Here is a 12,392-nt window from a genome sequence, read left to right on the forward strand (position 1 = left end):
ATAATAATTAACAGTGCAAATACGTACCTAAGAGTAAGATGATTTGGTGTTCTACCTAAACCTTTTTTATGAGTTATGGTTGTAGTTTGCGAATCATCTTCACCCTCCGACTTCGTACCAGGATCTGAGCGCTCTGGTTCAGTAGTTCGCTTTGGTTCAGCAGTGCTTACTGTAGTTTCAACACCTTTTAATTAAACATATACATACATATAAAACACATGATTTTGCATTAAATAATTTTTTTTATTAATATTTACTTTTCCCTGCTGTGTCTCCAAACGTTTTACTTCTATTCCTAAATGGATCTTGAGGCATTTGAACCGTTACATGACTAGTTATCTGTTCTGGCACTTCTCCATCTTGAGAATTTCCTCTCGATAAGCTCTCGCATTCAATATTACCAGCTGAATGACGCTGACTAGGTTGTTTACACGTCTTTTTCGTTTTTCCTAGCGTATGAGATCCTTGCATCACTTGTACCTATCAAAATACACATGTGAGTACACGGTTATAATTTTAGTAATATATTTTATTATTCAAGACAAACTTGTGGTTGCTTTGGCCTTTCTAAAGTGTGACTAGAATGATGGGTATCTTTGTGCGCTGATGAATGAGAATGTCCCGAACCAGATGAGTGCAGAGGGCCTAATCCTTTCGTTGAAGGGATAGACATATTGCGAACACTCTCTCTGATTATTTGCCTTATAGTTTTAAGGAAAGCATTTCTAAAATCGGCGGTACTGAAACACATAATAGATTAAGATTCACCAAGATAATTTTGCTTAAATGAATAAAACATGCATAAAAACTCATACCTGTTTGATAAAACATATACTTTTTCAGACCTCCTTTGTAATTGCGATCGCAAATGTATCAATTCCCATAAGAAATGACTATCCATATCTTTGGCTGAAGATGCTCTTACTTGAACTTCCGTGACTGGTATCAGCACTTGATATCGTATGATTTCAACTTCGTTAGAGTTGCTCTTTGATGACACGCCCTTAGTAACAGATTAAAAAAAATAATATTAGCCTATAATTTTCATTTTTATTATTATTTGCGGACTGTATTAGTGATAATTTAAATATTATTATATAGTAGTGTAATTAATAGTTAAAATCATTATACCATCAACTTTTTCTTTTGTCGTAGTCTCTCTTTGCATAAGAATACAACTGCAGATTTGAATACAAAGCACATGGCATGTAACTCTAATCCTTTCTTGATCTTTCCGAGAAAATCTGATATATTTAACCATTCCACGCCTCCATAGTACAAAAGATCACCTGCTTAGATACAAATATATTGTAAATATAATAAACTTAAATATCTAGTATTTAATAAATAAAAATAATGAATCAGACCTGGACTTAGATCAATTGGTTGCTTACAAGACTTCTGATGCTGTCTGAACAAATGATCGAAAATCGCTCCGTACTCTTCGTGAATTCGTTGCATTTCATTGATATGTTCGGCTACCTTTTCCATACCCTTCAAAGCCTCTGTAGATGATAAAAATATATTTCAGAACACATTATATTATCGAAATATTGTATTTTTCAGTATACATACCTATAAGATGCGCATGCTCGTCTGAATTCGGATCGGTCAAATTTCTCAATTGCTGTAAAAGTAGTGGATACTTAAGTATACGCTGAATCGGTTTAATTAGATAAGACTCTAATGTGCTAGAATGTTGTTGTCTCGGATTTCTTGCAGCCAGGAACTCTTGCAACGCTTGGTTGCCTTCGTCTGTAAGTAATGAAACAAATTTTAATTAGTGTCTTAGCTATGATATAATTGAAAAATTACACAAGTTTCCAACTCACTCGGATGTAAAACTTTCTGTGCTTTACTGTGACTAGCACAAAACGAACTGTACAACTTGAAGTGATTTACATAATATAAAAATGCGCTTCCGATTGAAAACAGTACATTCTGTAAAATACAATAAAATATAAGTTTTATATTAATATTATATAAAATACATATATAAGCTAATTCCATAATCGTAAATTTTATAGATAATATTAATTTAACTGGTTTCTTTCAATCTTAAGTTCTTCTAGGCTTTGATTTAAATGAATTTGTTAAGTTTTCTTGACAAGATTTTTTTTTAAGATATCTTGTAATTTTACGGATGTATAATATTTTCATAGCATATTTATTAATTTTTACTCAAAAGTGAAGTTAGCCAATTTACACTTAAAGGCACCTATAACTAGTGAATGCATTTATATAATACCTTATATTGACTAGAATGTTCGAATTGATGGAAATTGGGCTCCATTTCGATGGCTTCGTCTAAGTTTTGTAAAAATTGTCGCTGGAACGTGACAATTTCGTGTATATTACCAAATAATGCATTTATTTCAGCATTAGATAAGAACGTTTCTCGCTTAAGAGGTTCTAAATAGTTTTCTAAAAGGCTATTGAGGTGCTGTAAAATAAATATAATCGTTAAAGCATTTCGAACTGTTAATGTTATTTGATCGTTTAAAGACAATGTTACCTTAACATAGGTTCTTTCCGTATCAACAAGCTCGAGAATTACTTTTCTAAGTTTTTCTGCATCAGTTAGATGTCTACTTGGTGTTAAAAGAGCGGCACTGGCACTCGCCACGCTGCCAGTTGGTGAAGACTTTCTGGTGTCTTGTGGTGATCGACAAAATCCTGTAACTTGCTCAGCACTCTAAAATAGATAAAGCAAGATTAAAAAATATTATTATTAAACAGTATAAAAAAACCCTAAAAATATTATTATTAAACATTATAAGAAAAAAAATCTTATTATTAAAAAGTATTAGTTGAAATATATATTACCTTTAACAAATTTTCAATTTCGAACGAATTGGTGCGGGATGAAACCTTGGCAGATGATGATCCAGTATCGTTTCCAGAACCAGCACCAACATCACCCCCCTCTGCAAAATTGTATAAATTTACTATTTATTATATAATAATGAAGAACTCGTATATCATTTTGCGCATTATTAGTCTTTTGCGTGTACATATCTATTACTTTTACGCTATATAAAAGAAGCAATTTATATCGCAAACGATCTAGTTATTCTTTTATTTTATTTATTACAAACTCACTAACAAAATAAATTCGCTGAAAATATATTCAAGTAAACCACTGCAGTCTTATTCCAATGTACCTTTCTTTTGAGCGTTTTTACGCTCGGTAAAAAACCACTGCTCTCGACGGTGAAAATTGTAGTTCTATATAAGTTTGAGTGTTGTGTTATTTATTCAAAGCGAGAATCGCGGAGAAAAATAGCTTATTTATTCCTTCTGGCTTGTTTCTGAAGCTTTAACGATTAAAACAAAAACTCTATGGCAAAGCATCTGGAAATTTACCGGGGCAAAGTTCGAAATGAATAAAATGTGTTGTTAAAAAGTAAAGAACCTTCTCTATCGAGTAAATTAAAATAATATTGTGCTTATTGTATGTAAGTATATAAGCATGTGCTTTTTGTGTATATTTATAATTGCATAAAATTCTAACTAGGCTACAATTGAATTTTAATCAATATATAATATTTATATTGTACTACCGGTTACTTTACGTATATAACGTATTATATATAATAGAATGACACGTTTTTAAGAAAAATCACACATATATATAATCATATTTAACGTCAAAACGACAGCGAGAAATAGCATAGAAATAAAAATAAAATACTGACGGATCATCAAAGTGAAAAAGCGAGCATCTTGAAAGATTTTTGCAGACGTCGTTTACGTGTAGAGGGAATCTCCATTTACTCTCAAAAGTGATTTCGAGATCTTTAGTGGAAATTTTTCTAGCCATAAAATTTCCAGCGGGAACGTAAGAATATTTTTATGGTGAATGGGTTCGGAAAAAAACATAACTTAACATTTTACGACACTAAAACGCAGACGACACTAAAAGTCAGAGGCATCTACTGTCAAACAAAGACCCATCATTACAGATAATCAAAACCACTATTTATAGAGACAAAGTTTGAAACAGAACGAATGTATCTGAACAATTTATAATTTTCGGTATACAAAAAAAAAATGGAATTTATAACTGCCGTATTTATGTCATTAATGAATAACGAGAAGAGCACAGGATCCACATTGGACTATTAAGGAATTCCCAAAGGGGTGAAAAATTCTTTCGGTAGTCGACCACCATAGGTTTCGTATTATCTACGATCGCTCAAATAATTGAGTTTAAGCATCTGAGCAACTAAGGTCCAACAATTTTGTTACTAATAACGCATGATAAATCTTTTTTAAAATAGGTATATTTAGCGTCTAATTCTATTCCCAAATCAAGAAATGTCATCGCTGTTTTAGTGAAAGTGTAACGGGTGAGATTAAGTTTAAAAAAACTTGCTGAAAATGAATGAAGATGTAATAATAAATAATTTAGCAGGATCTGACAATACTAGTCAATAATTTTTCATGCACAATTTGAACCCTTTTTATGAATAAAGTTGACTAATGAAAAAATAATAAAATCTGGAAAATCAGATAAAAAAGGAGTAGCGAGACTGATTTCGCAGCCTTTCTAAATTAAATTGGGAACCAAATAAGACCCTAAAAGACGTTTTGTTTTCAGTTTCTTATATCCATATGTAAAACGTGAGAGCTTAATTTTCTTGATGGTCAATACTGAAAACTATAAGCGGAAGGAAAAATGAATTAATCGAAAACAATACAAAAATATTACGCGAAACTATTTTGTAAGCCGTTCAAAGTTACATAAATTTAAAGTTCTTAATATAAATGTATATAATTGCATAGTAAGTAATGTCCAATTTCCGCCCAAAAAATATTTATAACTCCTTGCTGTTCGTATCTATGGCCAAATGTCGTTCTCTGAGTAAGCACAGATTAACGTTCTTAAAAAGATTAAAAGGTCTCAGTGGTGGTCCGATAAGTTTAATGAGCAAAAGTGCTAAGATTGTCTTTGGAAATGGTATTCAGAGTCGGTATCAAATACAACAGTTTTCTGTTTTTTCGAGAATATATTCAGGGAATTCGCGAATCATTTCTATTTAATTTATTTTGATTTTTATAATTTCCATTTCTTAAAATGTACCTTCAGGCAAATGTTTTTGATCAAGTACTCATAGTTTTTGTGTTTTTTGTAGACAATGTGATATTTCCTTATGGACCTTATGGAGAATAATTTCATAAAAGATCTTGGGATTTTATTTAAAAATTTTTATTAAAAAGTTTCATATGAGCAATAAATATAATATGGTCTCAAAGATGCTGGAGTTTTTAATGTAAATCAAACTACTATATACTTCAATGTTGTACCTACATTTTGCATGATATAAATAATGCTCTGAAATATAATATGTTTTTTTATTAAAACAGATGTAGCATTTTTAAAAAATATTTGTATTGAAATAAATATGATTTTTTAGTATTGAGGCAATTCCACAGGGGTTAGAGAAGCATCATGCATTATATTTTTATATTTTTTTCCCAAACACGTTTTTACGTTGCGCACACTTGACACGCACTCCTTCTAGTATGTCAAGGACGCCATTTGGCCTATGTATTATTTTTACTTACTCCATCCAGGCGCAGGCACTATGAGTCCGGATATCATATCTTCCGAGATGAGGGCCGGATCTCCCGGAGGTGGAGGGCAAACCAGCCTCTCAATGATGTCATCTGTAGCGCGAAGCAGGCCCGCCAATTCTGGAGGCTCCGTCCTAGACGACCTGTGTAAAGATCGAAGATTAACTTAAGAATTCATAAAGTTTCTTTGATGTCCCGGGAGCTCCACAGCCGCGGTAAATTTTTAATCACAACGACGCAAACTTGCGTGTTAATATGAAGTTTGCATGTGGGTAGGGCTCGTTAAATATTCAATTAGATTCGCCTCCCTTCATTTTGGTTTCGTTCGCGCGGAAAAATTCGATTGTCTGCAATAAACTCTGCGCTGGAGAAATTTGAGAAAACGTCTAATTGTTTGCTTTCGGTAACTCTAGAAGCGGTTCGATGTGATCCGTGCAAATTAGGCGAGTTTGCTAAGGGGCCTTTTGGTGTTTTCAAAGGGAAAGGTTAACGTCTTAGCGCGTTTACCTACGTATTGGAGGGATTTGATAATCTGTAGTTTTATTGCCCGACACCGCAGAGAAATTATAAATTTATAGCCGTAAGTTTGTCGGGATATAACAAGCAGACTCGATGGCACGATCTGTTTAATCTTAACAAGAAATACTTGTATATAAATTATAAACTAAAACAGAAGCAAGTTTAATTATAATTCAAGTCACTTTCTCCGTGAATGTTTATTACAAAGAGAAATGTGAATAATATAATAATATTTTTCATAACACCAATGTATAACAAGATTTCAACTGTGTAATTATTTTTTCTATATAATAAACTTTGCAAACTACCAAATATAATTTAAATTGGGAAATTCTCAGCTAACACGCGTAAAACTTTCTTTGAGTTTTAATCTTTTAAACCGCTACTTTAAGTACAAGTAGATCCATGTATTTATAATATAGTATATATGTATGTATAGATACAATTCAAATATAATACATAATTTTATTTAAATATAAAGGGAAAGCATAAGTAAAAATTTAATCCACAAAGATTAAATAACTTTTTATTGACTTTTTCTAGAATATATACTTTTTTTGTCGGAGCCGATTTTATCAATAATACATAACGCTGTTAACGAAAAAAAAACACAAGTTAATAAATAACTAATATCAAACACAAAGCTTAAGCATACATATAATAATAAAATAAAATTGAATTTATGAAAAAAAAACTTTGTTAAAAACAATGTTAAACTTTACTAGGATAATATGTGTTTTTCACTAGAAGAATTTTACGGGATTTTTTTCGCAAAATATTAAAAAATACTATACATCTTTGACGTTTCAAGGCCAACTAGGTTACCGTACTTGACTGCTTTAGGCTTTTATTAATAAGAATATTAAATATTTAATATCACCATTGATCAAAGAAATTGGAATATTTACATTTATTTTTGTAACAACATTCGTTATTATTCTATGTATTACATATTATAGAAATCCCTTAAAATAAAATAAATACCAGAAAGGTAAGCGTTTAATTCAATATTATCAAATATAATTATTCAATAATAACAATTAGCAACATTTTAATAATTTGAAATTCCAAAAAGTATAACTTTAAAACAAGAGAGAAATCAGTCTATTTGAGAGTTTCGTAAAAAAAACTTCTCGCCGTGGAAAGTTTCTTTGTTGAAGTTTATCGTACTTCTTCTCTGTAAAACTCTCGCGCTCTTCTCTCGAGTGACCCAGAAATTTTAATCGTTGCATAGCTTTTATATTTAATATAGATAGGTATTTAGAAAAATATTCATACCGCATCATCATGCAAAGCGACTGCTCTTCCTGTAGTACCGATTCCAAATACATCATGTCCAGGTCGGACACTATAGCACCATTTATCACCATTATCTCGTCGCCCTTGATTATACCTGAAATTTAAAATAAATATCAAAATTATATACATAAAATAGCTTCCTAATAAAAATTGGTTGCAAAGTGCTCCATTAGCAGTCGGCCAAAAGACGCTCTTATCTCCATCTCTTAATTAATAAATAAAAGCAGCGACAATGGCCGGCCATTACTGTCATGGCGTCGCATAAAAAGGCAGGGTCTTTATTATCCTTTATTAACCCTACACCGACCTTATTGGCAATAATATTTTTATATTTTGTGAGAAGATATATATTTATATAGTAAATGTATATTATTATGTTTACTACGGGTACAATGCGTCTTGTAATTTTGTCATTCTTCGATAACTTAGTTCTAGAATCAATATTAGCTATTTTGGATAATCAGTATCTATTGGAGTCTAAAGTTTAAATATTTTAATCAGACAAATTTTATATCTTATTTTTAAAATCGTATGCTACTTAAAATGTAAATGTATCCCATAAACAATTTATAAAAAAATAATAAATAAAACAACAACATTGCATAGACAAAATTTTGATAGTTGACGCTACTATAATACTTTTGATTTAAACAAATATTTTATACATTAAGCATCAGTAAAGAAATTGGTTAAACAATTTTCTTTATTTTTTTAATGTTATGTAGCTTATTTCGATTTTAATTTTATATTACGAGATTAGGCTAGTTAAAGTGAGAGTTCTGCTTTAATTATTTTTCCGAATTTTATTTTGTGAATACAGAGCCTAATCTGTTCTTGTATCTTAGCGCCTTTTTTTTAGGAGCGTTGGGATACGATTTGATGAGTTCTCGTATAAAAATATATATCGCTAAGCAATTTTTAAACTATTCAAGGATTCTGTCGAAAAATATTTTTAAGGAATTCTAATTTTGGGTTCCGGATTATCTTCGAAAATTACGATCGCAGCTTTTTATGATGTTTTTTAGATCCAGGACGTCTGCATTAACCGACTCTTATGGCTGTCACTATCCAGCTCCTCGATACGCTGGAATTGCACATCTGGTCCGGTTCGTGAAATTTCATTTTAATATTTTGTGATTTTTTACTTTGCATTTGTGTTTATATAATATTGTTACACATATTTATTTTTAATAAATAAATATTAAACAAAGACAGATTTATATCAGTCTTGTTCCTTAATACTTGTATATTTTGATATGAAATAACTGTTTTACCCCGTTATAACACATTGAGCTCATGCATGTTATGTTTCAACGAAAGAGCAAAATAAAATAAAAATTGTTACATTGCTGATATTGATTCTAGTTTTTTAATATTAAAATGATAATTTAAGTGTATTGGGATACGTAAAGCAAATATAAACAACTAAACGATTCTTCAATGTTTTAGCAGCATTACTTACAAATTTACGGTTAAAACAATAAATTCACCATTAAAAGTGTGTTGAAACATATTTTTATTTAAAATATCAATCAATACTGAATTTAAATAAATTTAACTAGATATCGCGTATGATTAAATTTGAAATCAAATTCCAAATGTAATATGTCGGGATGCATCGAAATTGGGTAACTACCTATTGATTTACATAAAATTATTACGAATAGTCGGATATATTCAGTTGAATTGTAATTTGAGGGTGTATTATACATACAATATTATTTTTCGATATAGTCCCCACACCCAAAATATAATATAAAAAACGAAGGGAACGGATGCCGACGATGGGCTTTATGGCCGAAAATGTTTTAATTAAATTTCTAAAAGGTTTCAACGCGCGCATTTGTATTCAACGCGGCCGCGGTTTCTGAATAAATGAGGTCAAAAGAAAAGCAAAACCCCACCGGGCGCCTTTTTTGACGGGGCCCGCCCGCAAATTTATGCAAAGTCTGATCTTCAAAAGATTTGTACGGATAATGTCTTAATTTTATTGACATCAAAGTAAGTGCTCTTGTCCGTAACGAAGAAACGGCTGCGATACAACGCCCTTTCGCATACATTATTCAACTTGTAAGAATATATGCATTGTAATAAAAAATAAATAAATGTATGTCCATATAGGTATATTTGCGTGAATTTTAAAGTAACTAGAGACCCTGAGAAATGGAAATGTTAACCGATATCAATGTCATTTTGAAAAGTTTAGACATTTGCAAATGGTTTTATATATTATTTATATTAAAAATACAATGTTTTATATACATATAGATCAAATATTAAACAAAAAGTTACAACAAAAAATGTCTGGTTAAGAATAGGTAAGTTATATTTTAGAATTTTTTTATTGACAAAAATTAAATTCAATTTATTCAATTAGGAATAAATTTATTGTAAACATGCATTTTAGTTAAGAACTCTCATTTTTTTAATTTAAAAATTCTCAAAAAAAAAAGATAAAAAATATAAGTAATATTATAAATTCTTATTACATGTGATTTTAATAATACAGTATATTATTGTTTAATAGATAATTGAATGATCGTTCAAGAGAACAAACTTCAGCAGGATATTGATTTATTATAATGGACACATATAATCGAAGGACCAACACGAATCGATCGATCACGAGGGAATTTAGGGCTCCCGTATTTGTGTGATTTAACAGGGAATTAATGTAAGAGATATGTGCATTTGAATAAATACTTTGTTCCATAAAACAAATTGGGCATAAATCTTCAGAAGGGGATTCGTTCATATTGTATTCACTGTTCTGACCAATGCTCCCTCGCATCTAAACTGCACAAACAATTTATTTTATGGAACAGTTATTTTATATATTGCTCATTTAAATTGTCGTCTTTAGTATTTATATTCAAATCATATTTCTTGTCAATAACAGCTTTTGCTACAAAATAGAGATTTAAGTTCGCCGACTGGCAAATTTTATGGCGTAACTCTAAGGGAGGACAATCTATCAATTCCTACGTAGAGCTGTTTTTGTTTAATCTGTTAATTATTGTGGTTCTTAGATTAAAATAGCATAGATAAAGCCGATTAAATTAAACATTTTTTGCCATTAAAATACTTCTGACCTCTAATAAAAACTTTCAAAAAAGCATGAATTTATTAAACAAGAGTTATTGAATATTAATATTTTATCACAAGCAAAATAAACATATTTATGTATAATATTTATATAAATAAATAAAAGCTAACAGTATAAAACTATTACATATTGTAAAATAATAATTAACTAACTAAAGTTATTCGTCATTTATTAATAATTAAAAAAAAAATAATCATTCAATCTGAAAATAAAGTAATCTTGCATACTTTTTATATTATAATTAAATTATAACATTAATTTTATTTAGCAGAAATTTTCTAAATTGGAAAGTAATACACTCTAAACCTTACAAAAACGATCCCAATCCCAGTCATAATATTATGTAAATTACGCCATAAAATTTATTATGTATATAAAGACCATTCAAAATACATTTATTTAAATGAGATATATGTAAGGTTTATTATACATTGAAGAATAGTGAAAGATTGAACAGTGTCGTCGTTAGCGCAGATGGCTTTTCAAGGCGCAGGTTTTAATAAAGCATTAAAGCTTTAACATTTGAGAAAGGTGAGCTTTTAACGTTACTGTTTCGCAAAGGAGGCATATAAGGTAGACGTGTTATTGTTTTTATCGACTTACCGTTTTGCATGGCGACGCTCTTGTCTTCGACTCGACTTACGTAGCAGCAAAGCTCGTCTTGGCGTTCAGCGTTCTCAGTAAGCTCAGCCTCCACACTGAAGCCCCACATTTGTTCCAGAGCACTACGGTGGAGTTCCACTTGATATAGGATCTTGGCGCATACTTCCACGACTTCGTGTGTGTGTAACTGCAACAAGTCGAAAAAGAACGAGCTTTTACTATTATGATGAAAACGGCGCTTTTCAAATGAAAACTTGCAACGGCCCTTCTGTGTATATACATAGGTTTTTGTTCTTTGATCGTGTGCGCGTTCGAAAACAAACGAAAATTTCTTATTACAAACAAACCTAAATACGAATGTGGGTTATGTGACGTAAAAATAGGTAAACAATGAATGTACTGCGGTTATTACGAAGAGCTTTGTCGACACAATGCTAAGTAAAGCTAGGATCGAATATTGGAAAAAATGTCAAGGCAGATCACTCTACAAAAGCTGCATTCATATTTTATTAAACATGTTTTTTATGTACAATATTTGTATAAAAATATTTATGTGTAAGTTTTTATACATATGTATTTACTATATTGTAAAATTAGCAACCGTAGCAGCGATCAATATTTGTCTGTAGCTATCGACGTGCAAACTAAACCACTCACCTTAATTATCATCACATGTACTAGGTTAGGACGTGTAATTTATATGGACAACCTTAACCTGAGGGCAATTGTTTAGTTGAATATAAGAGCGTGTAAACAATTTAAATTGCGGTGTGTTTTATCTATATTTACAATTCATTATCGTTTATGAATAATCCAGCTATTACCGAACGTTCGTGCATAATTATTTATGTTTGTCAGGATCAAAATCTATGTTAATACTCATTGAAAATTTAATCAAAAATATTACAAATGTGTACATGTAAATTTATATATGAATTTACAGTATTCGTAAGCAGAAGTTGACCATAAAGTTGATACACGTTTACGGTGATATGCAAATAAAAAATATATACCACAAATAAAAACCAGCAATAAAAACATGCAGATAGAGCGTTTGCAGTGAGCGTAAAAAATATATTACGTCTGTTTATATCTTTTGTATTCGAATCACGTAGTGCAAAAAAATAAATCTGTGATGAACGGTGAGCTTTTCATGTGAAATATGTACGTTAAAATTTATAAACATTCTTTTACTATTCATATGGTATACATGTGGGATATATGCTTAGTAGGCTTTGTTAGCGTAAGAGTGAGTGTATAAAATAAATGACCGTGGCCTACTTAG

At 30.5% G+C, this 12,392-nt stretch overlaps 1 protein-coding gene across 2 annotated transcripts in view; it reads right to left on the minus strand.

Annotated features, from left to right (window-relative positions):
• The window catches only part of sif (guanine nucleotide exchange factor still life), a 257,972-nt gene that overhangs the window by 2,452 nt on the left and 243,128 nt on the right, over nt 1-12,392 (minus strand). The window contains exons 26-39 of one of the 2 annotated variants that reach the window (XM_088184510.1): nt 11,108-11,294; nt 7,378-7,492; nt 5,572-5,723; nt 2,827-2,927; nt 2,516-2,695; nt 2,249-2,443; nt 1,833-1,941; nt 1,576-1,755; nt 1,368-1,505; nt 1,132-1,289; nt 816-1,003; nt 548-740; nt 258-480; nt 28-184 (exon numbers count right to left, since the gene is read on the minus strand). In XM_088184510.1, the coding sequence (XP_088040636.1) occupies nt 28-184; nt 258-480; nt 548-740; nt 816-1,003; nt 1,132-1,289; nt 1,368-1,505; nt 1,576-1,755; nt 1,833-1,941; nt 2,249-2,443; nt 2,516-2,695; nt 2,827-2,927; nt 5,572-5,723; nt 7,378-7,492; nt 11,108-11,294 (2,276 nt within the window). Of the gene's footprint in view, nt 1-27; nt 185-257; nt 481-547; nt 741-815; nt 1,004-1,131; nt 1,293-1,367; nt 1,506-1,575; nt 1,756-1,832; nt 1,942-2,248; nt 2,444-2,515; nt 2,696-2,826; nt 2,928-5,571; nt 5,724-7,377; nt 7,493-11,107; nt 11,295-12,392 lie in introns of both variants that reach the window. The other variant, XM_088184509.1, reaches the window with a different exon arrangement.

Source organism: Plectrocnemia conspersa, unplaced genomic scaffold (assembly GCF_051122295.1).
Source record: "Plectrocnemia conspersa isolate PC_06_02 unplaced genomic scaffold, ASM5112229v1 ptg000004l, whole genome shotgun sequence".
Lineage (NCBI taxonomy): Eukaryota > Metazoa > Arthropoda > Insecta > Trichoptera > Polycentropodidae > Plectrocnemia > Plectrocnemia conspersa.